Below are 18,218 nucleotides of genomic sequence, written 5' to 3'. Positions count from 1 at the left end.
TCCATTGGCTAACAGTCATTACCGCATTAATTCAGAGACTGGAGAATTTCTGTTCATCTGAGCAGCAGATTTGGGCAAAGAGGCCTGGTACCAATGTCAAGGTGCAAAGTGAGGCAAGCACAGGGTCTGCTGAGAAGACCCCCTCCTTAGCTGACTGGTGGCAGTGACCTCTCGAACCCCCTACAAGGACCGTCTGTGTTCACCTCTGACCCCAGGCCGCACATTTTAATGACCTTTTTCCACCAATTGGCAACAGTCCGGTTCAGCTTACGCAAGTGAGGTAATGGTATTTCATTTAAGCCACTTGGCAGCATGACTCAGCACCGAGGCCTCATAGCTCAGTGGTTAGAGCACTGGTCTTGTAAACCAGGGGTCGCGAGTTCAATTCTCGCTGGGGCCTGACTGCATTTTACGCCAGCGTTGATGTTAATCAAATTTGTATGCAAGTTGTAAAACAAGTAATCCTTACATAAAGTTGACATCATTTGGCGTATACATTAGTGGTTTACTTTCATCCATACGTTATCTGAACCGTGACATTTTGAAATGTGTTGTTTTTCCACGGCTGAATTTTAGACGAGTTGAATTATACATGTATGACAATTAAAGGGAGGTCATTGGTTTGCAAGTTCACTTCCTTAATAGGGTCACATGACCCAAATTTGTAGGTAGTCTAACAGTAACGTACGCTAATGCAGCATTTGTCATCATTGCAGTAAATATTGGTATAAAAAATGCATGCCTCAAAATGTCGTATGTCGAGACTGGAGGAAAGGATGGCTCCCTGTAACTGAAAATTAGGGATTGTTTTAAATTAGGGGTGTCAAAATTAGTGCGTTAATTTTGAGTTAATTTAATGTTCCTTTAACGTCACTAATTTTTTTTAACGTGCAATTAACTCATTCACTCGCAGCCATTTTCACAGAAGCAATCCCGTTCGCTGCCAGCTGTTTTACTGGATTTTGACTGGTTTTGCAAGGCCCACAGAATATTGTGTTCTATGGCTACAAAAGCATGGACCCCCAAAAGAAAGATTAAAGTCTCTTCTTTCATCAGGAAAAAAAAGTATGTTTTTATCTGTTTCCGTTTTGCAGCAATTAGCATTAGAAGAGAGCTAAGTTTCATCAGTTTTCACAAATCTATTCAAAATTGTAAGTAATTGAGCTTTTTTTCTCGATGGCCCTGGTTGATCTCCTTTGCTCTGCTGCCACCTGCTGGCCGTTTGTGTAATAACTACCATTTCTGCAACCGTTCTTTGCAGTTGAGAGGCTGAATCAAAGCCTTCTGTATGCTCTAGCATAAAAACAAACAAACAAACAAAAACGTCAAAATACGTCTTTGGGAAACTTAGAACATTAAAAAAAACATATTTATACGTTATTGGGAGCAAATGAGTACATGACCGCCTCTGTCTTGGAAAGCCAGTACTGGGGGAATTCCAGTCGCAATGCAGAAGATGCGTCCATGTCAAAATTGAATAAGATTTACACTTGGAACAGAGTGAAATAAAGAATTGAAAAAAACAAAAAAACATAAAAGTTGCTCAAAGGTTGAGGAACCAACTCACGACATTTGGTGGATGTATTAGGTTAAAATCGATTAAAATCGTAATCGTCCTGAATGACTGCAAAAATCGATATTTTCTTTTTTGGCCATATCGCCCAGCCCTAACTCCAGTATAAGGGACTCCTTTAACCAATTAGATTTAAGATTTGCCTTATAGGTCGAGCTAGCCAAAACGTAACAATAACGCCTGCATTTTTCCACCTGTTTGGTTGGTGAGAGCAAATGTACCAAATTCATGACCTGCCACTGGTCTGTGTCATTTACAGTGAAAACCTTCAGTGAGTTGATGTGACACCAAACAAAACAAGAAGATAAATCACAGTGGCGTATCTTATCTCCGAGCCTTATCTGGCAGACGCCAGCCGCTCCTCTCTGGTCTTCTCGACGGGCCTCCTCCTGGTGTGAACCAGGAGATAAGACTCGACGGTCGGCGTGGCCTCCCTCGTCTCTTCTGCCTCCTCCGCCTGCTGAGCTTCGACTGTTTATCTGTCGGGCTTATCCAAGCCGACTGGCGCGCAGACACGGCCGGCCTCCCACTTCCTCGCCGGTGAGTCATGGACGGGACGTGTCAAGATCACCCCGGCTGTCTCACGTCTTATCTGTCGCCCTCTCAAAACAAGTACACCGAAACTTGCTGGGTCGCATACAGAAAAAAAAATAAATAAATCAAAAGGTCCAGTGAAACTCTGCAAGTTTCGGTCATTAAACCGGTCTATCAAGCAAGTACTGGTTAGGCACCGTTTGTTTTATTAAATGCCGAATATCGGCACCGATTTTTACAAATCCGAATATCGATAAAGGTGGTATCTCACTGAGCAGTGAATACTTGCGAACGTAGCAAAATTTAGGGTTTTTATCAGGATTTGTAAGATGCTCACAGACGGTTTTGACTTGTCACCAAAACATTTCCAACATATTGAGACAATTTTTTTGCTGTCTACGAAGATCTCTTGAAAACTTTTACGAACCCTGCCGAAAACGCCAATTTAGCTACATTCACATGAACTTTAATTTATGGATTTATTTAAATTTCCAGTTTATAAAAAAAATGATGGTGACACTGGGAACTACCTACACTTTTTATTTTTAAAAATAAAACAAAAAAACTTGAGAAATTATGTTGAAATTTTACAAAACTTTATTGACAGTAGAAAACCATTTGTTTAGTGTTTAGCTTAACACATGCTGATGACCCTAGAAACTCACTGCAATTTTTGCTAGAATTAGAACTCAATAGAACTCATTGACCCGACTCCTCTGCACTTGGGCGTTGCACTGACCACTGATATATTTAAAAAAAAAAAAAAAAAAAGAAAAAGTAGTTGACGTCAATTAACGTTTATGGAGGCATACGTCGTGATTTTACTAGACGTTATTAAACGTTTTTGGCGCTCAAAGAGTTAAAAAACACTTCTATCTCAAGTGACCACTGTATATATACATATACAATATTCAATTGCTGACTATAAATTATATTTACCTACACTCTTTTGGTTTTAGTGCATTTATTAAATGAAAGGTGAAGAATGTCAAAGCCCTTGCAGCTTTCTTTTTTCTTTCTCTTTTTTGTTTTCCGGGCATTCCTGACCGACAACGTCACATCACACTTTTTGACACTTCCTAAAACATGACACAGTGTTTTTTTGTGCCGCACACTCATGTGGATCCGACATTCTGACTATGTGAAGCAGACCTGGTCTTTGTCAAGTCATAGAGGGGGGGCTCTCCACGCATCGCGCGGCCGTCCATGCGGGACGGCACGCGATGCGTTCGATAGCGTGCAACCCGGAGTGCGGGCTGGCAGTAAATCACGGCGGGGCAATGCGCCGGGGACGCAGCCCCTGGCAGCTCCCAGACGGCCTTTGGCTCTGGCTCCCCTTCTCTTAAGCGCCACTCTCTAATTTCCCAGCCGGGCCCTTGCCCACGACTGTGTCTTTACCGCATTCCCACAAGCCCGAGACGGATAGTCTGCGTGTCTGGGCGCTCGCTCGCTCTTCATCTCATCGTCAAACTCGTTGGCTGATTTTTGGCTTTTGTCGCCCCCCCCTTTCGGTTTGTTTCCCCTGCTGCCTTTGGTCTGTTGTTGTCAGTCTGCGCATTCTCATTTGAATGGAGGATTACAGGGCTGCAGTCGCCTATCATCTAAATCATGTCGTACACGTCCAGCATCTCTCCGCGTCTTGTAGCAGACACTTAAAGGCTTTCTTCTTGGCTGTAAATATCCAATATGCTCCATTTCCATTGGACAAACGTTGCTCGGTCCTGGGTTAGACTTCCACGTGTCCCAACTCGCGAATTTTTAAAGTACGAGCCATCTTTGGCCAATTTTTTGTTTTGTGGGACGTGAAAATAGAGCAATCAATTTGCTATAATGCCCTTACTAGGGATTTTTTATACCATTTTTTTTTCCAGACCGATACCAGTACGAGTGCTCAACTCTTATGTAGTCACCGATACCAAGTGCAGATACAACTAGGGATGTAACGATATCCAAACATCACGATACGATATTATCACAATATGAAGCTCACGATACGATAATTATCACGATATTGTGGGGAGGTTGGCGAAATTTAAAAAAAGGTCAAAATATTGTATAAAAATAAACACACTAAAAAAACAAAAAACAAAAAAAACACAATATTGTGCTTTGTACATAACAGCAATGCATATAAACCACCTACAATCTCAAATAACACCTACTGAGGTGCTTAGATTTTAAACATAGAAGGGCCAAAACATCCCTAATGAAAATTAAATTGCACTAAAAAAAAAACTAGCCACGAGAGGGTGCTAAAACTGTACAAATAGAAATTAACTGACTTTTTTTTTTTTTTTTTACAAGATGTGCTGCTTTTAAATATTGTGAACATGACAACGACGATATTGTGGCAGTTTTAATATCACGATATTGCACATTATCGTTACATCCCTAGATACGACTAGTACTTTTGATACATAAAATTTCCACAAAAAAACTGACAGATAATTTTAGATAACGTCCTATACATCCCTAACCTTGCTCTTGCAAGATGAATTCTCGCGGTATTTGTAAGTTCACAAACTCCGGAGAATACATCTTGAACCGCTCCCGCACCGACCACTGATGGTTTGGACCAATCACAGAGCGACACTGTGTTTGGGGGCGGGAGATACACTGCTTGTATTTGATTTGTGGATGGTTGCTTTTTAAATGTTTTTAAAATAACATTTTCATTGCTTTTTTTTAACTACACATGATGCTACCATGATGTTTTTTGTTGTTGTTGTTTTTAATCGTGCACGAGAAACACGCATTAAAACAAAAACAAAAAAAATTTAAACTAATTCAAACTAAACTGAAACAAAGCATGTTCGAAAAAACAAAAACTACGGTAATAAAAAGTAACAAACCCACTCTGAAGACACTAATTAAAATTAAATACATTTAAAATGCAAAACTCTAAAATGTAATAAATGCTAACTACCATGAAAATTTCAGAAGTAATAACTCCATATAATATTTTTTTTTGTCATTGTGTGAAAAGGGAAGTAATTTCTTAACAATAATATGTTGTGATCACCCTGACTAGTCTAATAAACACGTAATAACACGTAATAACGTAAAACAAGTAATAACTCCATATAATAATAATTTTTTTGTCATTGTGTGAAAAGGGAAGTAATTTCTTAAAGGAACACTTTACTTATTGATCCATTTTTAGCAGCAAAAAGTTGCTACTTTTTCAATAATTAATTTGGTGACGTGATTATTTTTTTATGTACATTTAATAACTTTTAAACCGATGTTAAAATGAATCGAACGCCGGCATGTTTGTTACACGTGACTAAATAACCCGGATGTTTACGTCACTAGTGTGTAAACGCTACACTATGGAAGCACTATGCAACGCAGCCGTGCATCTAGCGTCAAACCCGGAAGGATTAAACCTTATCGCTTCGATCCAACACGACAAAATAACCCTACCGAAGGAAAGTCTGCCTTGGATGTGAAAGTTGTGGCGCCAGATGGTCTTTTCGGGCACAAAATAAACTTTAACGAACGAGTGAATCAGGCGGGGGGGTGGTGCGGGAGCTGCACAGGAATGGACAATCCGCTAATGAATGTGTGCTGGCTGGAAATGAAAGAACTCGAGGATCGGTTCCTTGCGGACAATCTCAACTGCCAATATCCAACAGGTAACGTGACACACAGCACGAGCAATGCAAAACGTGTGGAACTGACGAACTATTTCAGGAAAAAGAAAAAATAGTAAAATTAAATGTATCATCGTTACAGCGCCCAACCTCCCCTAGCTGTTTTTTTTCTTTTCTTTTTTTGCGTAGCGTCCCGATGATGTAAACGAAAGGTTGCAAGAAGGTTGTGTATTAACCGTGTTTATTTATAGACAGAATGAAGTAAGGAAATGCGAGACGCCGTTACCTAGGCTGGTTACCACAGGAAGAACAGCGGGACAGAACACAAATGTAGTACGTCGCACACGACACATGATAATGACACTAATCCACATTCTATAAATTTTTTGGTAAAATAAGATTATGAACATGGTCAATTTGTGAAGTATAAACAACTTACGAGCTAATAAAACATAACGTCCTCGTCCCCGTACTTGACGATGTTCACACTCAAATGAATTATGAAATAAAACAGTCCGTGCAGTATAATAACGAAACATGCCTACCTTTCGCTTTAAATTTGCTTCGCTTCTCCGAGATCTTTCAGTGGCCGTAGTAAGACCTCGATTTGTGTCGGCTGTTGTGAGAGTGAAGGCTCCGTGTTGCTAGCAGTTGCGGAAATAGCCGCCAGAGATCCTCCATCGGCTGGATTATTTCCCACGTCTGGTTCTTTAAAGATACTCGGTACTGCGTTGGGCTTTAGTATTAGGCGTGTGGCGTACCCCATCTCAAATTGTAACATATTTTCGAAGTCCTCATGCCTGAAATGTTCGCTGCACACACGCGCCTGCTTGTCCTTGCCGGGAGGTTGACAGCACTTAGCAAACAAACCATTGTCTACTCAAGTGGTTTTTTTTTTTTTTTTTTTTTAAGGGGGGTCTCGCGGGTTTTTCCTTGCCGACGCCTTGCAAAATTTTGCAATACACAAAGGCATAAGTGACAGTTTGTGTCCTCCTCGTTGTTATGTCTGCGTGAACTACTGTTCGCCAAGAGAGTATACACACTAGTGACGTCACCACTCGGGGGCGTTCCAACACGGAAGTACTTCTATGTTGAAGAAAAGTTAAATAAATCAATATAAGGGTGTATTCTTCAGCTCTTATGCATTTTTCGTAGCTAAACTAACTATTTACTGCCGATCAAGCCATACATGTAAAATTAAAGGAGCCTTCCTTTAACAATAATATGTTGTGATCACCCTGACTAGTCCAATAAACACGGCATTCTGAAAAACATTGCATTTGTCATTTGTGGAATATGACTTAAGCAAAAAAAAAAAAAAGCCACCCGTTTGTTGTGTTTTTTTTTCTCTCCATTTCAGGGGGCGGCCATTTTGCCACTTGCTGTCAACTGAAAATGATGTCACGGTGGCTACGGCCAATCAGGGCTCATCTGTTTTCTGAGTTTGGTCATGTGATGTTCACAAGCTGAGCCGTGATTGGTCGTTACTTGAGCCCTGAGCAACTGTGATGTCATTTATAGTGGACAGCAAGTGGCAAAATGGCCGCCCCCTGAGATGGAGAAAAACAAGTGGCTTTTACTGCGACAACATATTATTGTAAAGGCAACTTTAGAGTTGATTTCATCTTGAAATGAAATTGTATATATCAAAAGGGGTGTTGGCGGATACTCAAATATTGAGTGAATACTCGTACTAGTTTCAGTCTGAAAAATTGAAATAAATCAATTGCAGATATTCGATCGTATTCATAATAACGATCCAGCACCTCGGTTGAGTATGAAATATTAAGAAGTGAGGATGTTTTAATTTCCCGCCGCAAGGTAGAGAAGAACCATTTGGCTGCTGCTATACGTTCATGCCCACTTCACCGACATTCATTTGGAGCTTGCCAATTTTAATGCAAGATTGCATTGGCTCCCCCCCCCGCCCGCCCCCGCCCGCCATTGACGTGCCTGCCAGCCAGCGAGTGAACGCTCCACAGCCCCGTTTCGAGGACAATGACCTCTGTTGTCGGCGCGGAAGCGGGACGGCGGGCGAGAAAACTCCCTCGCTGCCAGACTTGTGCAAAGCGGGAGGGAACAAAACAAAACAAAACACGGGGGGCGGGACAAAACGCAGGTTTTCAAAATCCGGACAAACAGGAGGAAGCGCAAGGTGGTTGCGCGGCGGACTTCTGGAGGGCCGAGTCTAGACATGCCCGGGAAGGTCCTGTATGCGCTCGTCTGCAGCGGCGGGTCAGCGAGAGGACTCGATGCCGTGTTCCAGGATTTGAGTGTGCATGTGCGTTTCCTTTGCCAAGTTTCCTCTCTTTGTTTAGAGCGGCCTGGTTCGTCTGGCTCCCCGCTGCGCATGCTATGGCCAAACACACGCATATATCAAAAACACATCACAACAACGGGCAGGATGCTCTCATGGCAAAAGAGGTGCTGGGAACAGGAGCGGGTGGCGGGAAAAAAAATGAAAGGGGACAGCCATTTGGGAATCAAGCGTAAATCACAGAAAAAAAAAAAAAGAAAAAAAAAGTGGGATGGCGACAGATTGGCAAGCGGCCATGACGCCTTTGAGCTGAAACAATAGCGGGCTGTGGCCTTTGCGGTCGCGATGGGGAGAAAGTGTCGACGCACGCATGCACCTGACGTCGACACAATGTCGGATTGTTCTTTTGATTAAAGAGTGACATTTTCCACACAAAAAACATCATGCTAGTTTGTTCTCCTAACCTAATTTTGAACAAACAGGGGAACATCTTCCTCCCCCCAAAGCAGTTTTGCTAATCAATGACTTTAATTTGTTTTCAAGGGTAATCCGATGGGGACCTGTATCAAAGGTTTTCCTAAAGGAAGTCAGTCCAACCCAAAAAAATGTTCAGGTCATTTCCATGTAACATTTCCCCTGAGATGGATAAATATGGTTGGACTTTGCACCTTAACTCATATTCCACAAAAACAACAGTAATGACTACGATTGGCTGGCAACCAGTTCAGCCAGCTGAGATAGGCTCCAGCATCCCCCGCGACCCTTGTGAGGAATAAGCGGTCAAGAAAATGGATGGATGGAAGTCAAGGCATTATCTTTTTTTTTTTGGCATAAAATTCCTTGAATGCATTAACAGGTGTTAAAATTGTCAGTTCACATCAACATTTGGCGTGGATGGATGGACAACAGTAATTAGAATTCCGCGTTTAGACTAGTGGAGGCACATACAACATATTGTTGTCAAGAACATTTTTGGGTTGACTCCCTCTTGAAACAATATAAAAACATGACAGTACTACAAATAAACTTTTTATTGTTATTTATTGTTAACTAATTTGCTCTCAATAACTTAGAAACATGTTTTGTCCCAAAGACATATTTATACGTTTTTTGTTTTTTTTGTTTATTTATGCTAGAGCATACAGAAAGTTTTGATGCAGTTTCTCAACTGCAAAGAAAGGTTGCAGAAATGGTAGCTATTACAAAAACGGACAGCAGGTGGCGGCAGAGCAAAGGAGATCAACCAGGGCCATGTCGGAATAAAAAAAAAAGCTCAATTACTAGGGGTGTGAATTGCCTAGTACCTGACGATTCGATTCGTATCACGATTCACAGGTCATGATTCGATTCGATATCGATTAATCCCGATACGAATTTATAAGTCGATTGTTGCGATTTTTTTTCATTCAAATTTAGAAAATACTAATCAGTAAGCTTGTAGAGTGTAAGATTTATATGAAAATGTATTATTTATTTATCTGAAATTTCAGTCTTATAGAGGTTGTAATCTGTTTCATGTTTGAACAGCATTAAAATAAAATATTAAGGCTTAATGTTCCGTTCATATAACATTCTTCCATGCTCAAGGTGTGAATCCTAAAAAAAAAAAAAAAAAAAAAAAAAAAAAAAATCGATTCTGCCGATTATTGAATCGATTCGAGAATCGCGCGATGTAGTATCGCGATATATCGCCGAATCGATTTTTTTTTAACACCCCTATCAATTACTCACAATTCTAAATAGATTTGTGAAAATTGATGAAACTTAGCTATATTCTAATGTGAAAATGTCTGGGAGCGGATGAGTTCAAATTCACATTGTGCACGTCAGCAAACTGTATTTTCTTGTCAAGAAACTTTTCAGTTGGAACATTTCAAACAAATTCAAGTTCAAATTTGGGATCTCTGAATAGGTTATTTGCTCTTTTAGTAAAGCTAAATTGATTAAAAAAAACTTTTTCAATAATAATAATAATAATAAAATTACTGTAGTTAATATACACATACTTTTCAAGCTACTCTTTGTCACAATTTGTCCAAAAATATCTTTACAGTAGCCTTTTTTATGTGACTATTTACAACTGAAACATCTTCCAATTAGTAGCTGTTCACAATGGGTACACCTGCAGACTGGATTTGGGTTCGAATTCCCCGCCCTCTGTCTGCGGATGTGACGTCATGTGTGCTTTGAGCACGTGAGGAAGGATGTCTGCAGTTTCATTTTTCGGCCACAGGTCGCAGTTGCCATTCAAAATTAAATTTTCAGCCGCTTTAAGCTTATAATTGTGGGAGGGAACGCAGCTGGTTCCCAGCCAAACGAAGAGGCTCCCCCTCACGAATCAATTTAGATTGAGTGCAGAGACAGGCGCGCAGTGTACACGGAGGAAGTCAATGAATAAAATCGGCGCGTGCAAAGCACATTTACAGTAAAACAAACTTGCGGATGGTTTAAAGTTGTCTGGTGCGAACGGACACTCGGAGAATGGTTTCCCCTCAATCACAGCATGACTACGATGCAACATGAACGTGAGTCACCCGTGGTTTATCCGGCCTGATAAAACAAGGGTCAACATATGCAGGGGAGTCTTTAGCATTTGTATATTTATATGTGTTCAAGTATCCACTTAGTCGTCAAATATAAATACTGTATGTATAAGAGCCCATGTGTGTTTACTACGGCCTTGTATCCAAGGCCTGGCACCGGGTTTCGAGTAGGAGGGCTTAAACAGGACACACACACAAAAACATAAGCCCCACCCGCCCCTCAAGACCTGATTACAGAGCTGAGAAGGCCCTAAATGCCTTACAGATGGACTCCTTCCGAACAAACACCCGCTCCTCAAGTATTCCCACTATTTGGCCTCGCTGTAATTTACAGCATACTCGCCTAATTGAGACGCTATTAAGGTCATTCCGCGCATTCTTCGGCCACAGTGCTTCACACACACGCGGTTATAATAAGCATAATAACGCGCAGAGGACAGTGTGCAGAGTGGGTGCGATTTATGGATCATGTAGTGTACACATGTGGGCGCACAAATAACACTGGCAGCGCTGATTCTATCATAGTCATTTTATAACATATAATACGTATTATTTTGATTAACTCATTCACTCACAGCGATTTTGACTCCCGGCTGTTTTGTTTTGTTTTTACTGAATTTTGACTGATTTTGCACAGAATATTGTGTTTGATTGCTATAAAAACATGGAACCTACCAATCTACCTACCAATGTATCTGTAGCATTAGAATATAGCTAAGTTTCATCATTATTCACAAATCTGTTTAAAACAGTGGAGAAAAGAGCTTGTTTGCGACATGGCCCTGGCTGATCTCTTATACTCTGCTGCCAGCTGTTGGCCGTTTTTGGAATAACTACTATTGCTTCAAGCGTTCTCTTCAGTTGAGAGGCTGCATCAAAGCCTTCTATATGCTCTAGCATAACCCCCCCCCCAAAAAAAACAAACAAACAAACAAACTAACAAAAAAAAACACGTATAAATACGTCGTTGGGACCATATTTGGGACCACCAAAGATTAACATAAATCCAGATGTGTAGACTGAGAGAAAGTTAACTAATTTACTCCCAAAAACGTATAAATACGTTCTATTTTAAATATTACCATGCTCCCAAAGATGTATTTATACGTTTTGGCTTTGATGCAGCCTCTGAACTGAAGAGAATGCTTGAAGCAATGGTAGTTATTACAAAAACGGCCAGCAGATGGCAGCAGAGTATAAGAGATCAAAAAACTCTTCCCCGTAGTTTTAAACAGATTTGTAAATAATGATGAAACTTAACCATATTTTAATGCTAATTGATGCAAAATGGAAAAAGATAGAAGCATACTTTTTTTTTCCTGATGAAAGAAGAGACTTTAATCTTTCTTTTGGTAGGTTCCAAGTTTTTATAGCAATAGGACACAATATTCTATGGGCCTTGCAAAATCAGTCAAAATCCAGTAAAATAGCGAAAATGTCCTGGGAGTGAATGAGTTAAAGTGTGTACATCCTGTATTTAAAAAGTGCATTTTCCTGAGTGAAACCGGCATACTGGGCCTTTAATGCAAAATTAGTTGATTAATCAATCCTAAAAAATATAAAAAATGATAAAAAAAAAATATATATATATATATACCAGACATTCGCAGGCACCGACTCGGCCGCCTATCACCACGCAAAAAAACATCTCGTTTCTCATAAAAGCGAGCGACATAAGCGCAAGCATCCGCCTCGTCTCTGTCACACGGGGGCCATCCGTCTTCGTTTCCAAGCCGCTCATGGAGAATTCAATCTGGAGAGCGTCGGGGTTGGACACATCAGCGATTAATCAACTCCACTCATGTGTCTTTTGTTCCCGTGCGATAAATCATTGTCCGTCCTCGCGCTAGGCACACAATGGCGGAGCTCGCCTTCTGCCCGTAAAAGATAAATTCATCTACCGGCTGACATCCTCGCATAAAGCAGTGCCGGCTTAGTTAGCGTCTGGCATTTTAATAGGAGCGCAATAGCGGAAAATAGTCATTTGTCAAGTCGTGGCAAAAGGATTCGCATTCTGTTGCGAATTAAAAAAAAAAAATGGGCCTAAGAGTAAAAATATAAATACCTGAGAAATCTGCTTTATAAGCAAATTAAGAAATAATTTGTATTTTGTTGCATCCCAACGCCGGGTTTTGTAAGGCGATTCAAATTTCCAATCGTAATTAATTGCACAACTTCAATAGTTAACTCGCGATCAATGACACATTTTATATCTGTTTTAAGTGTACAACAGGGTTATTATAGTTTTGGAATTTTTCATTTCAGTTAGTTTTTATTTTTCGTTTTGAGTTTTTTTTTCCTTCAATTTAGTTAGTTTTACATAGTTTTAATTGTGGTTTTGTTCGTTTTTATTAGTTTTAGTTATTTAATAAATGCTTAGTTTTTGTTTAGTTTTAGTTAGTTTCAGTAATAGTTTTAGTTTTTTTTTTTTTTTTTTTTAAATCATTTTCGTTTTTATTTTACTTTGTTAACTAGATTTTAGTTTTAGTTTTTTTTCCTGTTAGTTTGTTAACTAAATTAACCTTGGTGTACAATAAAATGTACAATAAAATATTTCAAAAATATGTTTCACTCTCTTGATAACATAAAAGTGGAAAAAAATGTTGCACCTTTTGGTCATTGATGCAGTAATTGCATAATAATCCATAAAATTGAGTTCAAATAATAATAAAAAAAGATGTATTGAACTGTAAAAAAAACAAGTGTGATCTTGATTAAGTGTTGAGGTCATTTTTCTGCCACTAGATGGCATAATTGCATTTGTAAGATGCTGGTGACAGCTCAGTGCATTTTTAAGAGTTATCTAATCTTTAACATGAAGTCACTTGTGAAATTCTGCACGTTTTAAAATTTGTAAAGTGTAAAACTTGTACATCCTAGTCTCCATAAATATTATTATGCGTTATTATTACATTTATTACTGCTAAATTTTGACATGGACGTGTCTGCTACGTTGCGACTTGAATTACCCCATTGTTAAAAAAATAAAAATAAAAAATAGTGGTGTTAAAGGAACTTGAAATTAATTCAAAATGAACGCATTCATTTTGACACCCCTAAGTCGGGACAAAAACGTGCCTGGACGGCAGGCTGAGAGTGGGGAAGCCATGGGAACACACACACTCGACACACGCGCGCACACTGCGGTGCAGCTGGTGAATGATTCCACTGGGCTGTTGGGAAAGATCCCACTTACGAGTGAGTCAACTGTGACAGCGGGCTTTTGCTGCATGTGTCATTAGGTTGACGTTTACGAGAAGGAGGCGGGAGGTGACGCCGCCTCGGGAAGGTTATGAAATGACCGCAACCTTGACGGAGGTCAGCTCAAAGCTCCACTTCACTTCACTCGAACCCTTAACGTTTATGTTTTGGTCAAACGTCTTTCCACAATCTTCTGGTGGCAGAAGCGAATTTTTGCTTTCAACAAACGTGGGCCTTCGTACCACAATTTTTGCATTGTTAGTGGTTCCTTGTTTTTGTTTGTCTAGTGTTGTTGTTGTATCTGTATGTAACTGCCTCCATATTGTTCTGTGCATTCATATAATATGCAAAAATGCAATAAATAAAGAAGAATAATGGCCATCTTTGGTGCACAAATCCTCTCCCAGCTAACTGGAGCAGGATCAGGAAACAGGTGTGCTGTCGCCAAAAGACAATGCTTGTTCCCCAACTTGCTTATTTAGCATAAGTGTAATGTTATTGACATCCCACGAGTAATCCTTTATAAAACTGCTTTACAACAACAACAACAACAAAAACAAAAACAGCGCTACTGTAATTGTGTGCGTGCGTGCATTTGTGAGCGCATGTGGTTGTAAGGAGAGAAGCCACAGGTGGGCGAGGCTCTCCTGAACGTGCCAGATTGCGCTCGTAACGCGTAGCCCCGAGCGAGCGAAGCAAAACTCAATCGCCGAGACACAGAAGGGGAGCCCTGCGCCACTTGGAGGCGTTTGCTTCAACATCGTCACTTCACTTACAAATGTTGGGAGAAAAGTTGAAACGCTTGAACCGGATGAGTGGAGAAGCATTGTCCTTTTGCTTTGCCTATAACGTAAACTCACACACTGGATTTGCACATCTTCTAAACAAACAAACAAACAAACAAACAAACAGCCAGCCGCACGCCACGCTTCGCACCCTATCATTTGGGGCGTGCAAAACAAAAACAAAAAAACAAAAAAAAGGGAGCGGTGGCGCAAGCACGCACCGGTTCAACGGGTACAAATGCCGCAGTGGAGAACTGGCACCAGGGCACAGACAGACAGACAGACAGACAGACATCGCACTGGCATCACACTGTCGCCACCCCCCTTGGCGCCACGCTACAAAAACAGGCTTTAAACAAACAAGAAAAAAAAATAAAGCAATGGCGTGAGGAACCTGCAATAATCTTAATTTAGGTAAAATGATCAGACCATTTAATAGAGAAATTTGTTTAAAGAGACACTAGACTCATTGAGCCGTTTTCAGCAGTAAAAAGTTCATATTTTGTCCAGAATGAATGTGATAACTACCGCATTTTCCGCACTATAAGGAGCACCGCATTATAAGGCGCACCTTCAATGAATGACATATTTTAAAACTTTTTCCATATAAAGTCGCTAAAGTAGAGGCTGGGGTTTCGTTATGCATCCATTAGATGGTGCTGCGCTAAAGGGAATGTCAACAAAACAGTCAGATAGGTCAGTCAAACTTTGTTAGATTACAAACCAGCTTTCTGACAACTCCATTCACTCCCAAAATGAATAAACAGCTGTTTTATTACTTTCTCTGAGGTAAAGTATTAGTATTAGCTAGCGATCCAAGATGGCGGGATCTTCTGCGCATGCGCGTCACCGATCGTGCAGGGTCACTGATAGCGTCTTGACAGCGAGACCTGTTGCAGCTCAATATTGATGCATATATAAGGCGCACTATAAGGCACATGGTCAGCTTTTCAAAAAATTGAAGGCTTTTCGGTGCGCCTTATGGTGCGGAAAATACGGTACGTTGTTTTCTCACAAACAACCCAACGGCAGTAAATAAGCAGCACAGGAAAAAGCGAAGAATCCACAAGTGCGCGTCCACATTCAGTAGTACATGTAAACCTTCCAAATCCCAAGCGCGATATAAACAAAGCGATACCGGGAGTGTGCCGCACGTACCTTATCTTCCAGCCGGATCAGTCGCGCTCCGATTGTCGGGAATTCTTTATCTTCTCCTTTACCTGGCAAAGGGAAGGGAAACATTTACATCCAAACGTTGTGATGGGCACATTTTAGCCTGGCGGATTAGTCTACCTGTATTGTATTAGCATTAAGCTAGCAGACGAAGCTAACTGGTCGGTTACACAATGTGTCGTTTTATCGATTTAGTGTTTGTTTTTCTTTAACTCAAATGGTAAATATTACCATTTGTTTTATCTTGTACAGTACTTAAAAACAAGTGTTTGTAGTGTTATTTTCTAATTCCTATGGTCCCAGTAGTGAACTATGTGACTGGTGCGGGTCAGCCAAGGGATGTTTACAAAGCACCTGGCAACTGGACCAAAATGAAAGAGAGGAAGGAAGCAGCCGAACAGTTGGCAGGGGATTTATCTATTTATTTATTTATATTGGACAAGTATTTATACAAAACAAATATTTTTTCTCAACATGGTATATGAATAATTCCAACTATCACGAATTGTTTGTGATGCCTTCCTTTCATTTCAGCCATTACAGCACTTTATGTTAAAGTGTTCATAAATAAAGTTGAGTTGAAACTACTAATATTCTTACTACGCATGCATTTGCAATTAACTGCTCTACTCATTCGTGTGTTGTACTTGTGTCACATTTAATGCTAAAAAAAAAAGAGAGATGTCTTGACACTAATACGGCAGCTAAACATGCAGTACAATTAACTCATTCGCCATTTTCACATTTCGCAATCCCGTTCGCTCCCGGCTGTTTTACTGGATTTTGACTCATTTTGCAAGGCCGACAGAATATTGTGTTCTTTTGCTATAAAAACATGGACAGAAAGATTAAAGTCTCTTCTTTCATCAGGAAAAAAAAAAGTATATTTTTATCTGTTTCCGTTTTGCAGCATTTAGCATTAGAATATAGCTAAGTTTCATCATTATTCACAACAAATTATTTAGAATTGTGAGTAATTGAGCTGTTTTTTTTTTCTTTTCGACGTGGCCCTGGTTGAGCTCCTTTGCTCTGCTGCCACCTGCTGGCCATTTGTGCAATAACTAGTGTTGTTCCGATACCGATACTGGCATCGGCAGAGGCACCGATACTGCATTAAAAGAGTGGTATCGATATCGGTGAGTACCCATGCCGATACCATTATTTCCAATGCTAATATAGGACTTTGGATGCAGCATCTTGTGTCTTGCTCGTGGCACGACATTCATTGATATGTGACATGCTCAATGCATGCCGATTTAAGATATCGTATTGGCCCTTGAATGCTCTGAACCAATGGCAGGACAGCTTTTCCATGTTGAGGAAAAAAATACAAAAAACCATAGGTATCGGTATCGGCCGATACTGCAAAGCTGGGTATCAGAATCGGTATCGGGGGCCAAAAAACGGTATCTGAACAACACTAGTACTAACTACCATTTCTGCAACCGTTCTTTGCAGTTGAGAGGCTCCATCAAAGACTTCTGTATGCTCTAGCATTAAAAAAACAAAACAAAACAAAACAAAAACAAACAAAAAACACAAAAAACAAAAAACAACAACAACGTATAAATACGTCTTTGGGACATTTAAAACATTTAAAAAAAACAAACAAACAAACATATTTCTAAGTTATTGGGAGCAAATGAGTTAAATAAATTTACAAGAAAAATGTTTACCCATAGTGGAAATGCTGCGTACTGTGAGTCTTAAGAGGAGTAAATTGACTGTGCAGTTAATCAATCATATGATGATGACAGTTACAACAAATAATTCCAAATCTACTTTGGTTCATAGTAATGGGGCATTATGTTTTAGTGAAGCCTCTTATTTTGAAAAGCAAGCGGGTACTTGTAGTTGGAACCGTGCCACGGCCGAGCAAACATTTCATCTTGTTCAGGTTTTAATTCAAAATTTCTTGGTAAGGGAGCATTTTGCACTCTTTTTATTACCTTTTAGCGTCAAAGAAAAGCACTCTGCAAATGTCATTTCCACACAGAAGCTGCTTCAACATTTGCCAAAGGGGCCACGCAATCGGGAGAGGCAAATATTTGAGGATCCCCACCCCACACAAAAAAATGAAGAGAATAAAAAAAAGGGCATCCCCCCCCCCCCCCCTTTGCATGGCATCTTTTAACTATGTTCAGCATATTCCCCTTTCAGATACCGAGTTAGCGAGTGCAATAAACAAAGTTTGCCTGGGGGACTTCAGAGTATTTGCCACAGAGGGGCCGTTAACAACGCTGACATTGCTCAATAAAATATCTGAATGATGGCCACTGTAATATGAAGCCGGTTGTGGGGTGGAATCACATTTGGGAATATTCGTGTTCAGATGAAGATGATGGGATTTCAGAAACGCTTCATCAAGTTTTTTGGAGTGTTGGGCTTGAGAATTGTAACATTTTTTTAAAAATACTTTGTCCTTCACGCCCCAAAATGTATTTATACATTTTTTTAAATGTTTTTTTTTTTTTTTTTTTTTAATGCAAGAGCATACAGAAGGTTTTGATGCAGTTTCTAACATGAAGAGGTGGCTTAAAGCATTGGTAGTTTTTA

The 18,218-nt window shown here is 40.1% G+C and overlaps 1 protein-coding gene and 1 non-coding gene across 8 annotated transcripts in view; one reads left to right on the top strand and one right to left on the bottom strand.

Moving 5' to 3' along the window:
• Positions 1-18,218, bottom strand: part of kcnq1.2 (potassium voltage-gated channel, KQT-like subfamily, member 1.2) — a 165,301-nt gene that overhangs the window by 54,062 nt on the left and 93,021 nt on the right. For all 7 annotated transcript variants that reach the window (XM_077517410.1, XM_077517414.1, XM_077517408.1 and 4 more), the window contains one exon: positions 15,648-15,709. In XM_077517410.1, coding sequence (XP_077373536.1) covers positions 15,648-15,709 — 62 coding nt within the window. The remainder of the gene's footprint in view (positions 1-15,647; positions 15,710-18,218) is intronic.
• Positions 328-400, top strand: trnat-ugu (transfer RNA threonine (anticodon UGU)). Its single transcript has one exon. It is a non-coding gene; the product is annotated as a tRNA-Thr (tRNA).

Source organism: Festucalex cinctus, chromosome 3 (assembly GCF_051991245.1).
Source record: "Festucalex cinctus isolate MCC-2025b chromosome 3, RoL_Fcin_1.0, whole genome shotgun sequence".
Taxonomy (NCBI): Eukaryota; Metazoa; Chordata; class Actinopteri; order Syngnathiformes; family Syngnathidae; genus Festucalex; species Festucalex cinctus.
Note: the sequence above shows the minus strand (reverse complement) of the source record. Positions and strands in the feature narration are given on the sequence as shown.